Below are 12210 nucleotides of genomic sequence, written 5' to 3'. Positions count from 1 at the left end.
TTGGACAGGAGTGACTCAAGTACAGCATCTGACTGTGATGCTGTTGTCTCAACCTCCCCACAAGGTTAATGAGCAGCGGTGGTTAGTGAATTAATATTAGCTGACAGGGCCTCTGCGTTTGAACTCACAATTTAAATGTGTTATATTTTTTTACATTTTTTTTTCTCCTTCATACATTTTTGCGTGCGGAGGTAGTTTTAAAGTTCACAAAAGGGCAGTTTTGTGAATGTGTTCATGTCGAGCCTCGGGCCTGCATTTCATGTTATGGATGGCATTTTAAACATTCACACTATTTGACATGTGGTGTTAAAGTACATGACACAGTGTGGCTCATCAGAGTTTCAAACGTGCCTTGCTTATGTTAAATGGATGCTTCCGATTGCTTTAGATTTTGGTGTGTGTGGTGACGTGTTTGGGATTCATTGTTACCTCCACTCAGTGGAGACAACATGGTAAAAATTAGGGGTGCAACAATACTCGTATCGATATTGAACCGTTCGATACAGTGCTTTCGGTTCGGTACGCATATGTATCGAACAATACAAAATTTGTAATTTTATCAACTTTCCTTCTGACGATGCTGTCTGTATTGAGCGCTCAGTGAATCTGCGTTCGACTACTCCGCCTAGGCTGCACTGTCGAGCGCAGATCCACTGAGAGCTCAACACAGACAGCATCTCAGAAGGAAGAGTGCAGGGCAAGCTAGCAAGACAGAAGTTAAGCTCTCCTTGCAACATGGCAAATTGAACCTCCCCCACCCTCATTCAGATCTGGCGTTTGGAATTATTTTGGTTTTCATGTGACGTATGACCCTGAAGGTAAGCGCGTCATGGACTAAAGTAAAACAGTATGTTGGATGTGCCATGCAATGCTCAATTACATGGGTGGGAACTAGTGTGTTAGCGCAGTTAGCTCGTTAACGTGTTGGCCGTCTAGCCCCACGCACAGGGCGATCAGGGGTAGCTGTTAACGGAGATTTGCAGTGTTGTGGCGTTAACGTCATTTCAACGAGATTAACGCTGACAGCACTAGTGGGAACACAACGAATATGACTGCACATTTACCGCGACATCATCCTAGTGCAAAGACAAGTGGAAGCAGACAAAAACAACAAGCATGTATGCTACAAACTTTACCCGAGTCATTTAGACAGCCGTTAGCACATGATTCTCCTTATGGGGACCTGATATGTTTAATATTGTGGCGAGCTCAGACAAGGTGGAGACGGAGGTGTCGTTTGGTCTTGCTTCCCGTGAGCTAGCCAGGGAGCACAGCCGTTTATTGACATCTGCAGAAGAACACTGCCGCTAGCTAACTACTCAGCACAGCAACCGCATAGCAACAACAACAACACACAGGGCGCCCTCTGACCCCGGAAGGACACACCGTCGCAGCGAGAGGGCGTCACCCGTCACTATGGCAACATAAACAAAAGATAACTGTACAAACAGAACCCCGAACAGCCCTGACCCGCTAAGGGGTCAGTCGTCCCCGACGACCCCATTACCCCACACAAAGTCCTGCAAATGTCCAGGTGCCTTCTTTTGGCGCACCGGCCGGTCACGACCGGCGGGGGAAAAGTCACTCGGGTCAGAACATGGGGTGCCACCATCATCCCACTTCTGACACCAATGTGGCGAGCTCAGACAAGGAGGAGACGGAGGTGTCGTTTGGTCTTGCTTCCCGTGAGCTAGCCAGGGAGCACAGCCGTTTATTGACATCTGCAGAAGAACACTGCCGCTAGCTAACTACTCAGCACAGCAACCGCATAGCAACAACAACAACACACAGGGCGCCCTCTGACCCCGGAAGGACACACCGTCGCAGCGAGAGGGCGTCACCCGTCACTATGGCAACATAAACAAAACATAACTGTACAAACAGAACCCCGAACAGCCCTGACCCGCTACAATATGCTGCTGGGAATATAGCCCAGAAGAAGCGTATAGTATAGCTTTTATTTGGGAAAGAGCCATTTCTCTGTAATAAACTCTCTTTTTCAAAGATGAGTGATTCCTCAATCAGATACAGGGCTCAAAATCGCTAGCCCGACGTCCTGGGGCTAGCGATTTTTTTCAGTCGGGCTACCAAAATCTATCTCTGCCCTGCCCGTCGGGCTTTTGTAGGAAGGAAAAATATATGTCAATGCTTTTGCATTCTTTCGGAAATGTAGCTGGGTAATTATGTCATTGGCATCGGTGAGCCACTGTCAATATGTGACATATTGAAATCGCGTTTGAATTTGCGCTTGTTTTTTTGCTTTCACTTTGCAATCCCACGAACTGTGTGTAGAGAGCGACAGCACTGATCTGTAAGTGATGATAATTTGTGCACCAATTTCTCTGACATCGTCTTATTAATTGTTAGCTTACTATGCAAACATGACAAGTGAAATCTCCCGCAGCAAGCTTAAACATGTGAGAGGTTGATCGCACAGAGAATCGCTGACAGTTATGTGTGGGTGTGTGTGTAAAAGCAGCAGGATATATATTTTAGTTCTGCTGAGCCAAATAAGACAGGTCAGGGTGAAGAAGTGACAGCCGAAGAAAAGCTTACCACAAAACGGAGAAGTTATGACAAATCAGACTATAAGGCAAAAAGAGAGTGCAACTTTATGGTTTCATGGACAAAAGAATTTCTGTGGCTGCAATATGACGAGCTATATGACTGCGGCTGCACATAAGTGGTCCGCAGGTGCGCATTCGCTGTCAAAAAAAACCCAATAAAAAACGCGCACAAGATATGAAGTTGCAACGCGTGTTTGCATACATAAGATTTTCTGGAGGAGGACAGACATTTGTTTAGAACTCTTAAAGATGTCGAAGAAGCTCCTTTAAGCAATTACTTTGGTGTTCCTCCACCTCTAAACAAATGTCAGAAGGAGTCCGAACCACAAAAGCAGCACGTATTCTCGGAAAAGTGGTTGCAGGAGGTGAGCTGGCTTCAAACAAATGATGAACGCACAGAGATGTGGTGCGGAATGTGCCGTGAAAATCCCACTCTAGTGGACAAAAACAGTGCTTTTTATATGGACGCAAACGCGCGTTGCGACCTCTTATCTGGTGCGCGTCTTTTATTTTGACAGCGAATGCGCACATGCGGACCACTTATGTGCACCCGTATAAATAACATGATGTTCTGCCAGGTGTATTGTTGGTTTTCTCTCGATTTCTGAGTCGACAAGCGCCTTTGTTACTGGGACCAGTCATTTTAAGAAAGGCCCCATTAGAACCCATGAGAAATGCAAGAAATACATTATTGCTCAGTCTGCAATATCTTTCCCAGAACAAACACAGATTGCAAATAACATACTAAAAATAAACCTGAAAAATCTGTTTAGAACAGCGTACTATGTTGCAAAGAGTGAACTACCACTGGCAACATTTAGCCGTCTTTGCAAACTTCAAAAAGCAAATGGCCTAGATCTTGGTTCCACTTGTCTCTTACCCGTGACTTCAGTGGAAATTTCAAATTCAGGATCTGACACAGACTGATTCATGTCCTACACAGTTCTTACAAGTTCATAGAAATTTCTGTTCAATTAGAACCAAGTATTTGAGTTGATGATTGTAATTTTTATACAATGTTGTAATTTGTTTTTCAACAATTTTTGATTAATGTTTTATTTCCTTTACAATATTATACATTAAAGTATAATATTGTAAAGGAAACAAAACATCAATCAAAAAATTGCTCTTTTTTTTATTCTGGCTGCTTAAATTTATTTTGGGCTACCAAAAACTGAAGAGTCCCTGCCCGAAGGGCTACCAGGGATTTTGAAATTTTGAGAGCCCTGAGATATATTTATTTTTTTAATTACTTTTGTTTCAGCAACATTAAATTTAAAAACTGTACTTTTGCCTTAAAATATATATTTATAATTTTAATAAATGACAAATTAAAAAGGCATGAACATTTTTTTTGTATCGAAAAAATATCGAACCGTGACACCAAAGTATTGAACCGAACCGTGAATTTTGTGTATCGTTGCACCCCTAGTAAAAATGATACCCGATGAATATAAACTTGAATCAATATCTGTAATAATTTTATAAGACAATAAAACAAAGATTTTAACTTTTATTTATATTTTTTAAGCTGCTTTTTGAAAGAGACTACCAAGTCTACTGATTTCACTCTCAGAGATCCTGCGTCTGGAGGCAAAAACTCTTCTTTACGTCTCAACCATATATGCTGCACAGCCAGCATGCTGTGATCACATGACCTCAGGCACCTCCTGGGGATGTATGATTGGTGCTTCTCCATGCAGAGCTCTAAAAGTAAAAACCAGAATATTAAAGTGAACACTGACGTTAAGGGGGATCCGCTGGACCTCAATTAGGAGACTTGGTTATAAACCTGCTGAAATGACACATTTTAAGACAAACAATGATTTGATGAGTGTGACACGATGAAGCTCAACATGGCAACAGATTTGAAGTTATTTAAAATCAGGAGCAAACCTGAAACTGAATGTGAGCATCCAGAGTGAAAGCTAAGTCAAAGGTTACCCAAAGGTTAGGTTTCACATAGGTTTGGCAGATATGGCAACAGGACCTAGATTGCCCGTGACCTTTGGGACAAATCTGACAGGGCCAGAAACAGACTTGTTTTTCCCTTCACTGAGGTGAAGAAAATTGTCAGCCATGTCTAAGCAACATCTGTAGATTTGTCCTGTTTAAAATAACGTTAGCTCCTGTTTCCCCCTGGAAATAAAAAAGAACATTTAAGATTGTCATAAAGGGAGGATTTATTTCAGGACGGTTGTATTAGTTTGAACTAAAAAGCTGATATTTTGTCATTTGTTCTCAGGTTTCTCTGGTTTTAAAAACAAAACTATCACACTCTTGAGAACACGACAACCTTTTCTTTTTCTTCATTAAAAAAAAAACACATTTTCAAACAGTTATGGGCAGAAAGTGAAATTAAAATCTGTTCTTTTCATATTTGTGTGTTTTGCTGCGTGAAGGTGTGGGCTGCTGCAGGTTGGCGACAGATTGTTGTTCATTAATGGGATCCCAACTGAAGATGGCACTTTGGAGGAAGCTCATCAGCTGCTCAGAGACTCTGCTCTGGCTAACAAGGTCACACTGGAGATTGAGTTCGATGTTGCAGGTATTGCACAGGAACAGTAACTTCATATTGTGAAATCGTATAAGCTTTTCCATTTTCCCTTTTAACATTGTTCTAAATCTCAATCAGAGTCGGTGGTTCCCAGCAGCGGCACTTTCCATGTTAAACTCCCCAAACGGCGAGGGATGGAGCTGGGCATCACCATCAGTGGTGGGTTTGTTGAATGCGAGACACCCAGAAGGGGGCAGTGTTGCTCAAAATGTTTGCATATTGAAACTCTCCCGTGAATCAATGTTCTGTGATCCATAAAAAGGAGAGAGGGGAAAAAAGGCATGAAGCTCATACCTCATTACCTCTGAATAATACTGGCCTGTACCAACAGTCATCATTACCCTGTCTACTCTAACCATCTTTAAACAAAAAAAGACACAAGCAGGAAGCCGACATTGACAGGGCAACAAAACGAAAAGGAAACTAAGAGACTAAAGTGCTTAGTTAGTTAAACTGGTTTAATCGTCATATCTTGCTGCCTGAAATGTCAAAAAAATGTATTCTGTTTTTAACAGCGAGTAAAAAACCTGGCAAGCCCCTCATCATCTCTGACATCAGAAAAGGAAGCATTGCGCACAGGTATGTACTGTCATCATGTTGAGCTCATAATGTTGAATGATTTATTAGTCCAGCTTTTTCAGGGCTGGGTCATACTGATATTATTATTTTTTTTTAATAGAAGTCAAACTTCTAAGACTTCTCAACACTTCAGGGTGATCTAGGTTTTCTGGGGCTAGGTGGGATTATTAATTACAAAATTACATTTTGTCTATCCACTATATAACAAAAGCCTAATTGGATTGAGGTTTAAAAACTGGATCAGTAGGCCACAGCAATTTCATTTCAGAAGGGCTCAGTGTTGAGTAGGCTGAGGGTGAGGTTACGGTCACCCCCAAGGATCCCACTGAGACATGAAGCTAATAGGATTCTGACAGTGAGTCGGGAGGAGTGGCCGGTCCCAGTTTAACAGTTGTGATCTTCTTGCTCTTGGGTCCTGCAGAACAGGCACTCTGGAGCCCGGAGACCGGCTGCTGGCCATCGACTCGGTGCGTCTGGAAAACTGCACAATGGAAGACGCGATGCATGTCTTGGAACAAGCAGAAGATATGGTCAAACTCCGAATCCAGAAAGATGAGGACAACATTGGTACACAAACCATTTAAAATACATTGCACTGTCGGAGATTAAACCAGATTATCCCATTAGTTGTTTGGTTTGATAGGGGTCCTGGTTTGATGTCAGATATTTGTCAGTTGGTCGCCCTCTAAACCTCTCGGGTGGTTTCATTTAATAATAATAAAAATAAAAAAAAATTACAAGTGCTCCAGTTTATAAGAAAGTGAACCTGAAGAATAAAGGTCTCGACCCACTGTGTGAACCAGCGCATGACCACAGAGACTAACTGTTACCCTTATCTAGATCAGGAAACTCTTTGGTGCATGCAGGCAACCTCTCAAAGATTTGTGGTCACTTTGAAATGTCATTGCTTTGAAATGAAAAGCAGTTTGTTTCTGTTATCTGTGACAATAATATTGACCACACAGGAAATGACAATGAGTCTTGTCAGCAGTGAAGAGGTGACTCGGTGACGATTATGGCCTTCAAGGCAAGCAAAAAGGATAAAAAGGCAATTTGTCATTCTCCGCCAGTTATCTTAATCTTTTTACTTTATTGGCCAGTGTCAACATTTCTCTCAAACTCATGTTCCACATTTTCATGGATCATTAGTTGTTGCTCATGAAATACTTGATCGGTTTTATGCTAGATTTACAAAAGCAAACAAACATAAAAATGTGGTTTCATTTCATAAACAACAGCTGAGTGACCTCAAACTCTTCTGTGGTGCATTTCTGGAAAAAAGAAGCTCGTGTCTCACATACCCAGAGCCCGTGCTGGCTGACTGGTTCTTACACTGGAAAAGTTCCAGTTCTAATATTGTACGGTTTAATTTTTAATGTGAATACTTCCTATTATCAGTCGTTCTTTTGATAATTTGTTTTAAACAATTTATTGTAAGTCTTCATATCTTGAGTGTACATTATCCTCTGTCCTTGCATGCTGTAGATGAGTTGGAAATGTCAGGCTCCATAATCTACACAGTGGAGTTGAAGAGATATAACGGACCACTGGGCATCACTATTTCTGGCACAGAGGAGCCCTTTGATCCCATCGTCATTTCTGGCCTCACTAAGAAAGGCCTGGCTGAGAGGTGAGTGAAGGGCAGGGCGTGACATGTGGAGCTGCAGGGGGGGTTCAAGGTAGTAGTACAAGAAAATGGTGCTGCATTGACCTTAAGCCAGGTCATCTCTTGAGTTGCCTCTTTCTTCTTTTTTTTTCTTTCCTAATAAATGAGACAGTAAACAATGGCTGGCTAGTTTTTTTTTTCTCCTGTAACAAGACGCCTCTTTGTTTCTGTCTGGGTCAGCATGCTGGCAGCCTGACAGCTCTCCTGACCATCTCTGTTGGTACTGTCTGGTAGATCTCTGCTTCATCTGCTCTTCTAAATCTGCAGGACTGGAGCCATCCATATAGGGGACCGAGTCCTAGCCATCAATGGTGTCAGCCTGAAAGGAAAGCCACTGAGTGAGGCCATTCATCTCCTGCAGATGGCCGGGGAGTCAGTCACCCTCAAGATCAAGAAACAAGCTGATCGTATATATTTTTTTCGTTTGTTTTTCATTGTTAGGGGAAGAGAATGAACCAAATTTTACTTTAATTGTTTTATGGATCTGAGACATTATTCCTAAGTAGATCCTTTATTTTTAAAAAAAAATATTCTGGGGCTTTTAAAGTCCCTCTTTGCGTGAAGCAAATTCTTTTCAAATCTTTACAAAACACCTTGTTGTCAAAGGAATTAAGAGATGAGGGACACAAAAGGCAGAAAATAAATGCTTCTGCTGTGGAAGTGTTGCAGTGTTTTACTCAGGTGGTGTGAAAAAGTGCACATCTTGTTTCATGCCAGCTCACTGTCCATTCCCAGAGTCTGACGGCCGGCGGCCTTTAGAAAGAGAAGCTGCGTTTTTGAGCGACACAGAGGATGATCTGACAGACTCCCAGAAGACCAGTAAACACTCAGAGCTCTACTCTGCCACTATACCCAGTATAGACTCTGCCATGAGCTCCTGGGATAGCTCGGGGTTTGATGCAGGCTACAGTAGCCAAGGTGAAATCTAATGTTCACGAGCAGTCTTCAGATAAACCACATTCTCCTGCACATCTAATGAGATTTTTCTTTCTTCTCTTCATTTAGGGACATATCTTCACAAAGGATCCGATATACTGCTCAACCCAAATGAGTGGAGGCGCACAAAGCACAGGAGCCAAACCACTTCCAGTTCTGCAGGCCTAGTCCACCACACCTCATTGTATGATGGGAGATTCACAGAGGATGAGTGGGACAAGATACCTGGGTAAGTACAGAGGCCCTGAGGTCCATCCCAGACATTTAGTTTGGTGAATGTCTGAGGGTGGGTGATGCTGGTGCAGTTGAACAGGGACAGCATTAAACACAGTATTGGCAAATAAAATTTAAAAATCAGTATTTTTAACTGGATGAATCTGTCAGGACTGGCTTTGTGTGTGTGCAATGTGTCAGGTTGCAGCTCAAATATCCTTATTCAGTAACATGACAACACCCAAACCCACCTCATCTGTCAAACATGTGCAGTTGTTTTTGCTCTTGTGCACCTTGGTGGCTTCTTGTTTCCGACATCTTTGTCAGTTTAGCTTTAAGTGGTTTTCTTAATTCAATAATATGTTGTATAAGCAAACTCTCCTGTGATGTTTCCTTTCCCTGATCGTTAAGGTCACTCACAAAAGTGCATTCTGGATTATTTTGTCATTTTGTGTTGTATGCCTTCATGTTTTTGTGCTTTTTCCAAACTGTCCTTTTCTCTTCTTTCTCAGGTATTCTCTCTCTCATCTGCTTTACTAACTGCCCACAAGCTCTTTGGTGTTTCACATGTGTACATCTTTTTCTGTCACCCCTGTCCGTATACAAAAAAAACAGTTTCCTCAGAAAAACATCCAAAGAGCCCAAGGATCAGCCTTATCTGTCTCGTCACACTTCTTCTTTTTTTTTCTTTTTCCCCCTGAACTTTTATGTCATGTGCTTTAGATTTCCTGCTTTTTTGGGGGGTGACGTCACTTTGTGAATTTGAAGTCTTTATCTTATTCTAATGGACTCCTGCGGCTTTTGAGCTGTTACAAGAGAAAGATTTTACATTAAACCCTCACTGTGGTCCTGAGAGATTCTCAGAAGGACTCTTCAGCTTTGCAGCCCCAAAAAAAACTGCATTTCCCATGCTGCCTTTGTATGCAGCGCCAACATCCAGACTGCAGGACTGCTCTCATGCTTTGGTTCCTGCATTGTCATAGATTTGTCAGCCCCCCTCGTTGCCATGGCACCCTGAACCAGGAAGACAGCTTCTGGTCCCAGGCTCTGCAGGACCTCGAGACCTGCGGCCAGTCAGAGATTCTCAGGGAGCTGGAGGTAGGCCCGCCTGTTATCTCCATCCCCCTTCTGTTTCAGTTTCCTCTCTAGCTTTGTCCTACTTGTGTACTCTCAGACTTGCATTGGCCTAAATGAACATGCCAGATGAAGCATTACGATAACCATCATCGCTATAATCTGTTATTAAATCTGACAAGGCAAGCTGGGCACCTGCTGCCATGCTGACTGCAGAAGGCTTTTGCACAATGCCTTGGCCTCTAATCTATGTGTGTGAATCTAAATAAGTCTTTGTTCCTTTTAAATCATTTATTTTTTAAAACAAATGTTCTAATAATCCCTCTCTTGTCTTTCAGGCATCCATGACGGGTAGCGCTCTTAGTCTGTACCTAGATGAGACCAAAACAAATGAAGACTCAGTGTTTCCCTCTGAAATAAGTCCAATCAAGAGGGAAGGAAGCCATGGAGAAACTATAAACAAAAGCAAACTGAACATGTCAACTGGAGCCGGAGATGTTTCATCCAGGGTCAAAGGCGACAACTCTGAAAATTTGCTCCCTACAGCTCTGGCACTGCACAAGGTGACAAAAAGGGTCATGAAATAATTATTTAATTTGAAGAAAAAAAAGTTATTCTTAACGCTGTACAGTAATTACAGGCTGCGCGTGTGTGTGTGCGCCTCGTGTCGTTGTCGTCGTTGTTTTCGTCCCAGCCTTTCTTGCCCCATAGAAAGTTTTGACACTTGTTGTTGCCATCATATTAAAAATTTGCTGTTTTTTGTGAAATTGTAAAATGTTTAAACATTAGAAATGTTTTGTATCCTCTACTGTGAATAAAATACAGGCTTGTGAGATTTGCAAATCATTGCATTCTGCTTTTATTTGCATTTCACACAGCATCCCAAAATTTGTGGAGTTTGGGTTGTATGTGAGAGATCAGCTACTCTAACTTTGGATATCTCCTCACACGTTCTGGTACATGAGACAATTTTTCACGAAAACCAAAGTTTAAATACAGTATCTCAAAGACTTTGCATTTACAAAATTAATACCTACATTGGTATCTTGCGTGTTATCCGATTTGCAGGTTTTAAACTTGAGCTGTAGTAATAGGCCTGCCAGTGCACGCACACTTGATGAACATGGAACAGCATGTTCTGTAAAAATCGGTGTGTAATGCGTGTTTATCTCTTCTACGTGACTTACCTCGTCAGGACTGGCACATGAGACAAATTCATGTGATGCTTTATCTGTGAAACTTGTGACTACACGCCCACTGAGAAGTCTGTTTGGCGTCATATGTGCATCGCACCATGACTGGGAGTAATAGAGGGCATCAGTCCTGCAGTGTGGAAATTAACAATATTTTTAGTTGACACAACCTATATGCTATCATGGAAAAATCACCAAGTACAAGCTTAAACCTGCTTTATTTGGTTATGGTTAAAGCTGCCGACCTTGTTTTAGGGAACATGGAAATTGAGAAACAAAGAGCCATGTGGCTGTGGGCATTGTAATTGTTTAGTCTTTACACAGGGAGTGGACACAATAAAAGACACAATGTACAGTCCAGAGCCAGGTCAGCTGTTTAAACTAGTTTCCATTCTTAAGTTATTGTCGGGTGTCCGGTTGCTTAGTTTAGCATTATGTACAAACAGAAAATGATCTCATCTAACTCTTTGAAAGGCAGTGCTTAATGCCAAGTACCAAAATATCTTGCAAAACGTTTTCCAGAGAAGTGATCACCAAGAAACAATAGCTTTTCCGTGTCTCATTCAGACACTCTACTTTGACGTTTCCCTTTTCAAGAAAATGTTTAATGTCAAAGTCGCCTTATGACTCAACCGTCAATGTCAGACCTGAGTTGTTTGGTTGGGGGTGGGGGGGTTGTTACCTCTGCTTCACCTAAAGGCATACAAATATTTCTGTAGTGTTTTATTTTTCTTCACAAAAATCTATAGCTGGAGTACATCTTTCAAAGCCAATGAGGAAAAAGGTTCCAAATGCTGAAGAATGTTTTATCTATGACTGCAATTTGCCCTCTGTTTATAGGTGACTATAAGAAAGGATCGCGAAAGCCGTGACTTTGGTTTCAGTGTGTCAGACGGGCTGCTGGAAAAGGGTGTCTACGTGAATATGATCCGGCCTGATGGCCCAGCTGACCAAGCAGGGTTGAAACCTTTTGACCGCATTCTTCAGGTACTGTTTGCCTTTACAAAAAGGAAAGGGGGGGAAAAAAAGTTTCACATGCTGGAAAATGCATTTGTTTTTTTGGGTTTTTTGCAGCAAGTTGGGTGAGAACACTGAGACGTTTCATTTACACTCACCAGCTGCGTTGTTAGATACACCTTGATTATTCAGTCCTGCACCCCACTCTGCAACTTCTCTCTTCCAGTGATGCCCCCAAAACCCTCCATAGTGACCATGTCTGCTTCCAGACCATCAAAAAATAAACCAAAAATCTGCAAATAATGTTTTAAGCATAAAAATTCACAAACGACAAATTCGCAGCAAGGTGAATATGCTTAAGTGAATCACTATCGAATCAAAGCACAGCCCACAGAGGAGTGGCAGCAATTTTTCATTCCAGCTTATTGACTAGCCAAAGACACACAGTCATAATTCATCGGAAAGCAA

The 12210-nt window shown here is 42.0% G+C and overlaps 1 protein-coding gene across 6 annotated transcripts in view; it reads left to right on the top strand.

Moving 5' to 3' along the window:
- LOC146550913 (glutamate receptor-interacting protein 2-like) overlaps positions 1–12210 on the top strand; it is a 33187-nt gene that overhangs the window by 18412 nt on the left and 2565 nt on the right. For 5 of the 6 annotated variants that reach the window (XM_085259392.1, XM_085259393.1, XM_085259391.1 and 2 more), the window contains exons 13-23: positions 4970–5115; positions 5203–5283; positions 5640–5703; positions 6125–6270; positions 7189–7333; positions 7637–7776; positions 8105–8287; positions 8375–8534; positions 9502–9616; positions 9931–10155; positions 11626–11772. In XM_085259392.1, the coding sequence (XP_085115518.1) occupies positions 4970–5115; positions 5203–5283; positions 5640–5703; positions 6125–6270; positions 7189–7333; positions 7637–7776; positions 8105–8287; positions 8375–8534; positions 9502–9616; positions 9931–10155; positions 11626–11772 (1552 nt within the window). Of the gene's footprint in view, positions 1–4969; positions 5116–5202; positions 5284–5639; positions 5704–6124; positions 6271–7188; positions 7334–7636; positions 7777–8104; positions 8288–8374; positions 8535–9030; positions 9617–9930; positions 10156–11625; positions 11773–12210 lie in introns of those variants that run through there. The other variant, XR_014890144.1, reaches the window with a different exon arrangement.

The sequence above is a fragment of the Mchenga conophoros genome, linkage group LG20 (assembly GCF_057382185.1).
Source record: "Mchenga conophoros isolate Kocher_MC1m ecotype Shallow Benthic linkage group LG20, M_conophoros_male_GT1.1, whole genome shotgun sequence".
In the NCBI taxonomy this organism is placed as follows: Eukaryota; Metazoa; Chordata; class Actinopteri; order Cichliformes; family Cichlidae; genus Mchenga; species Mchenga conophoros.
Note: the sequence above shows the minus strand (reverse complement) of the source record. Positions and strands in the feature narration are given on the sequence as shown.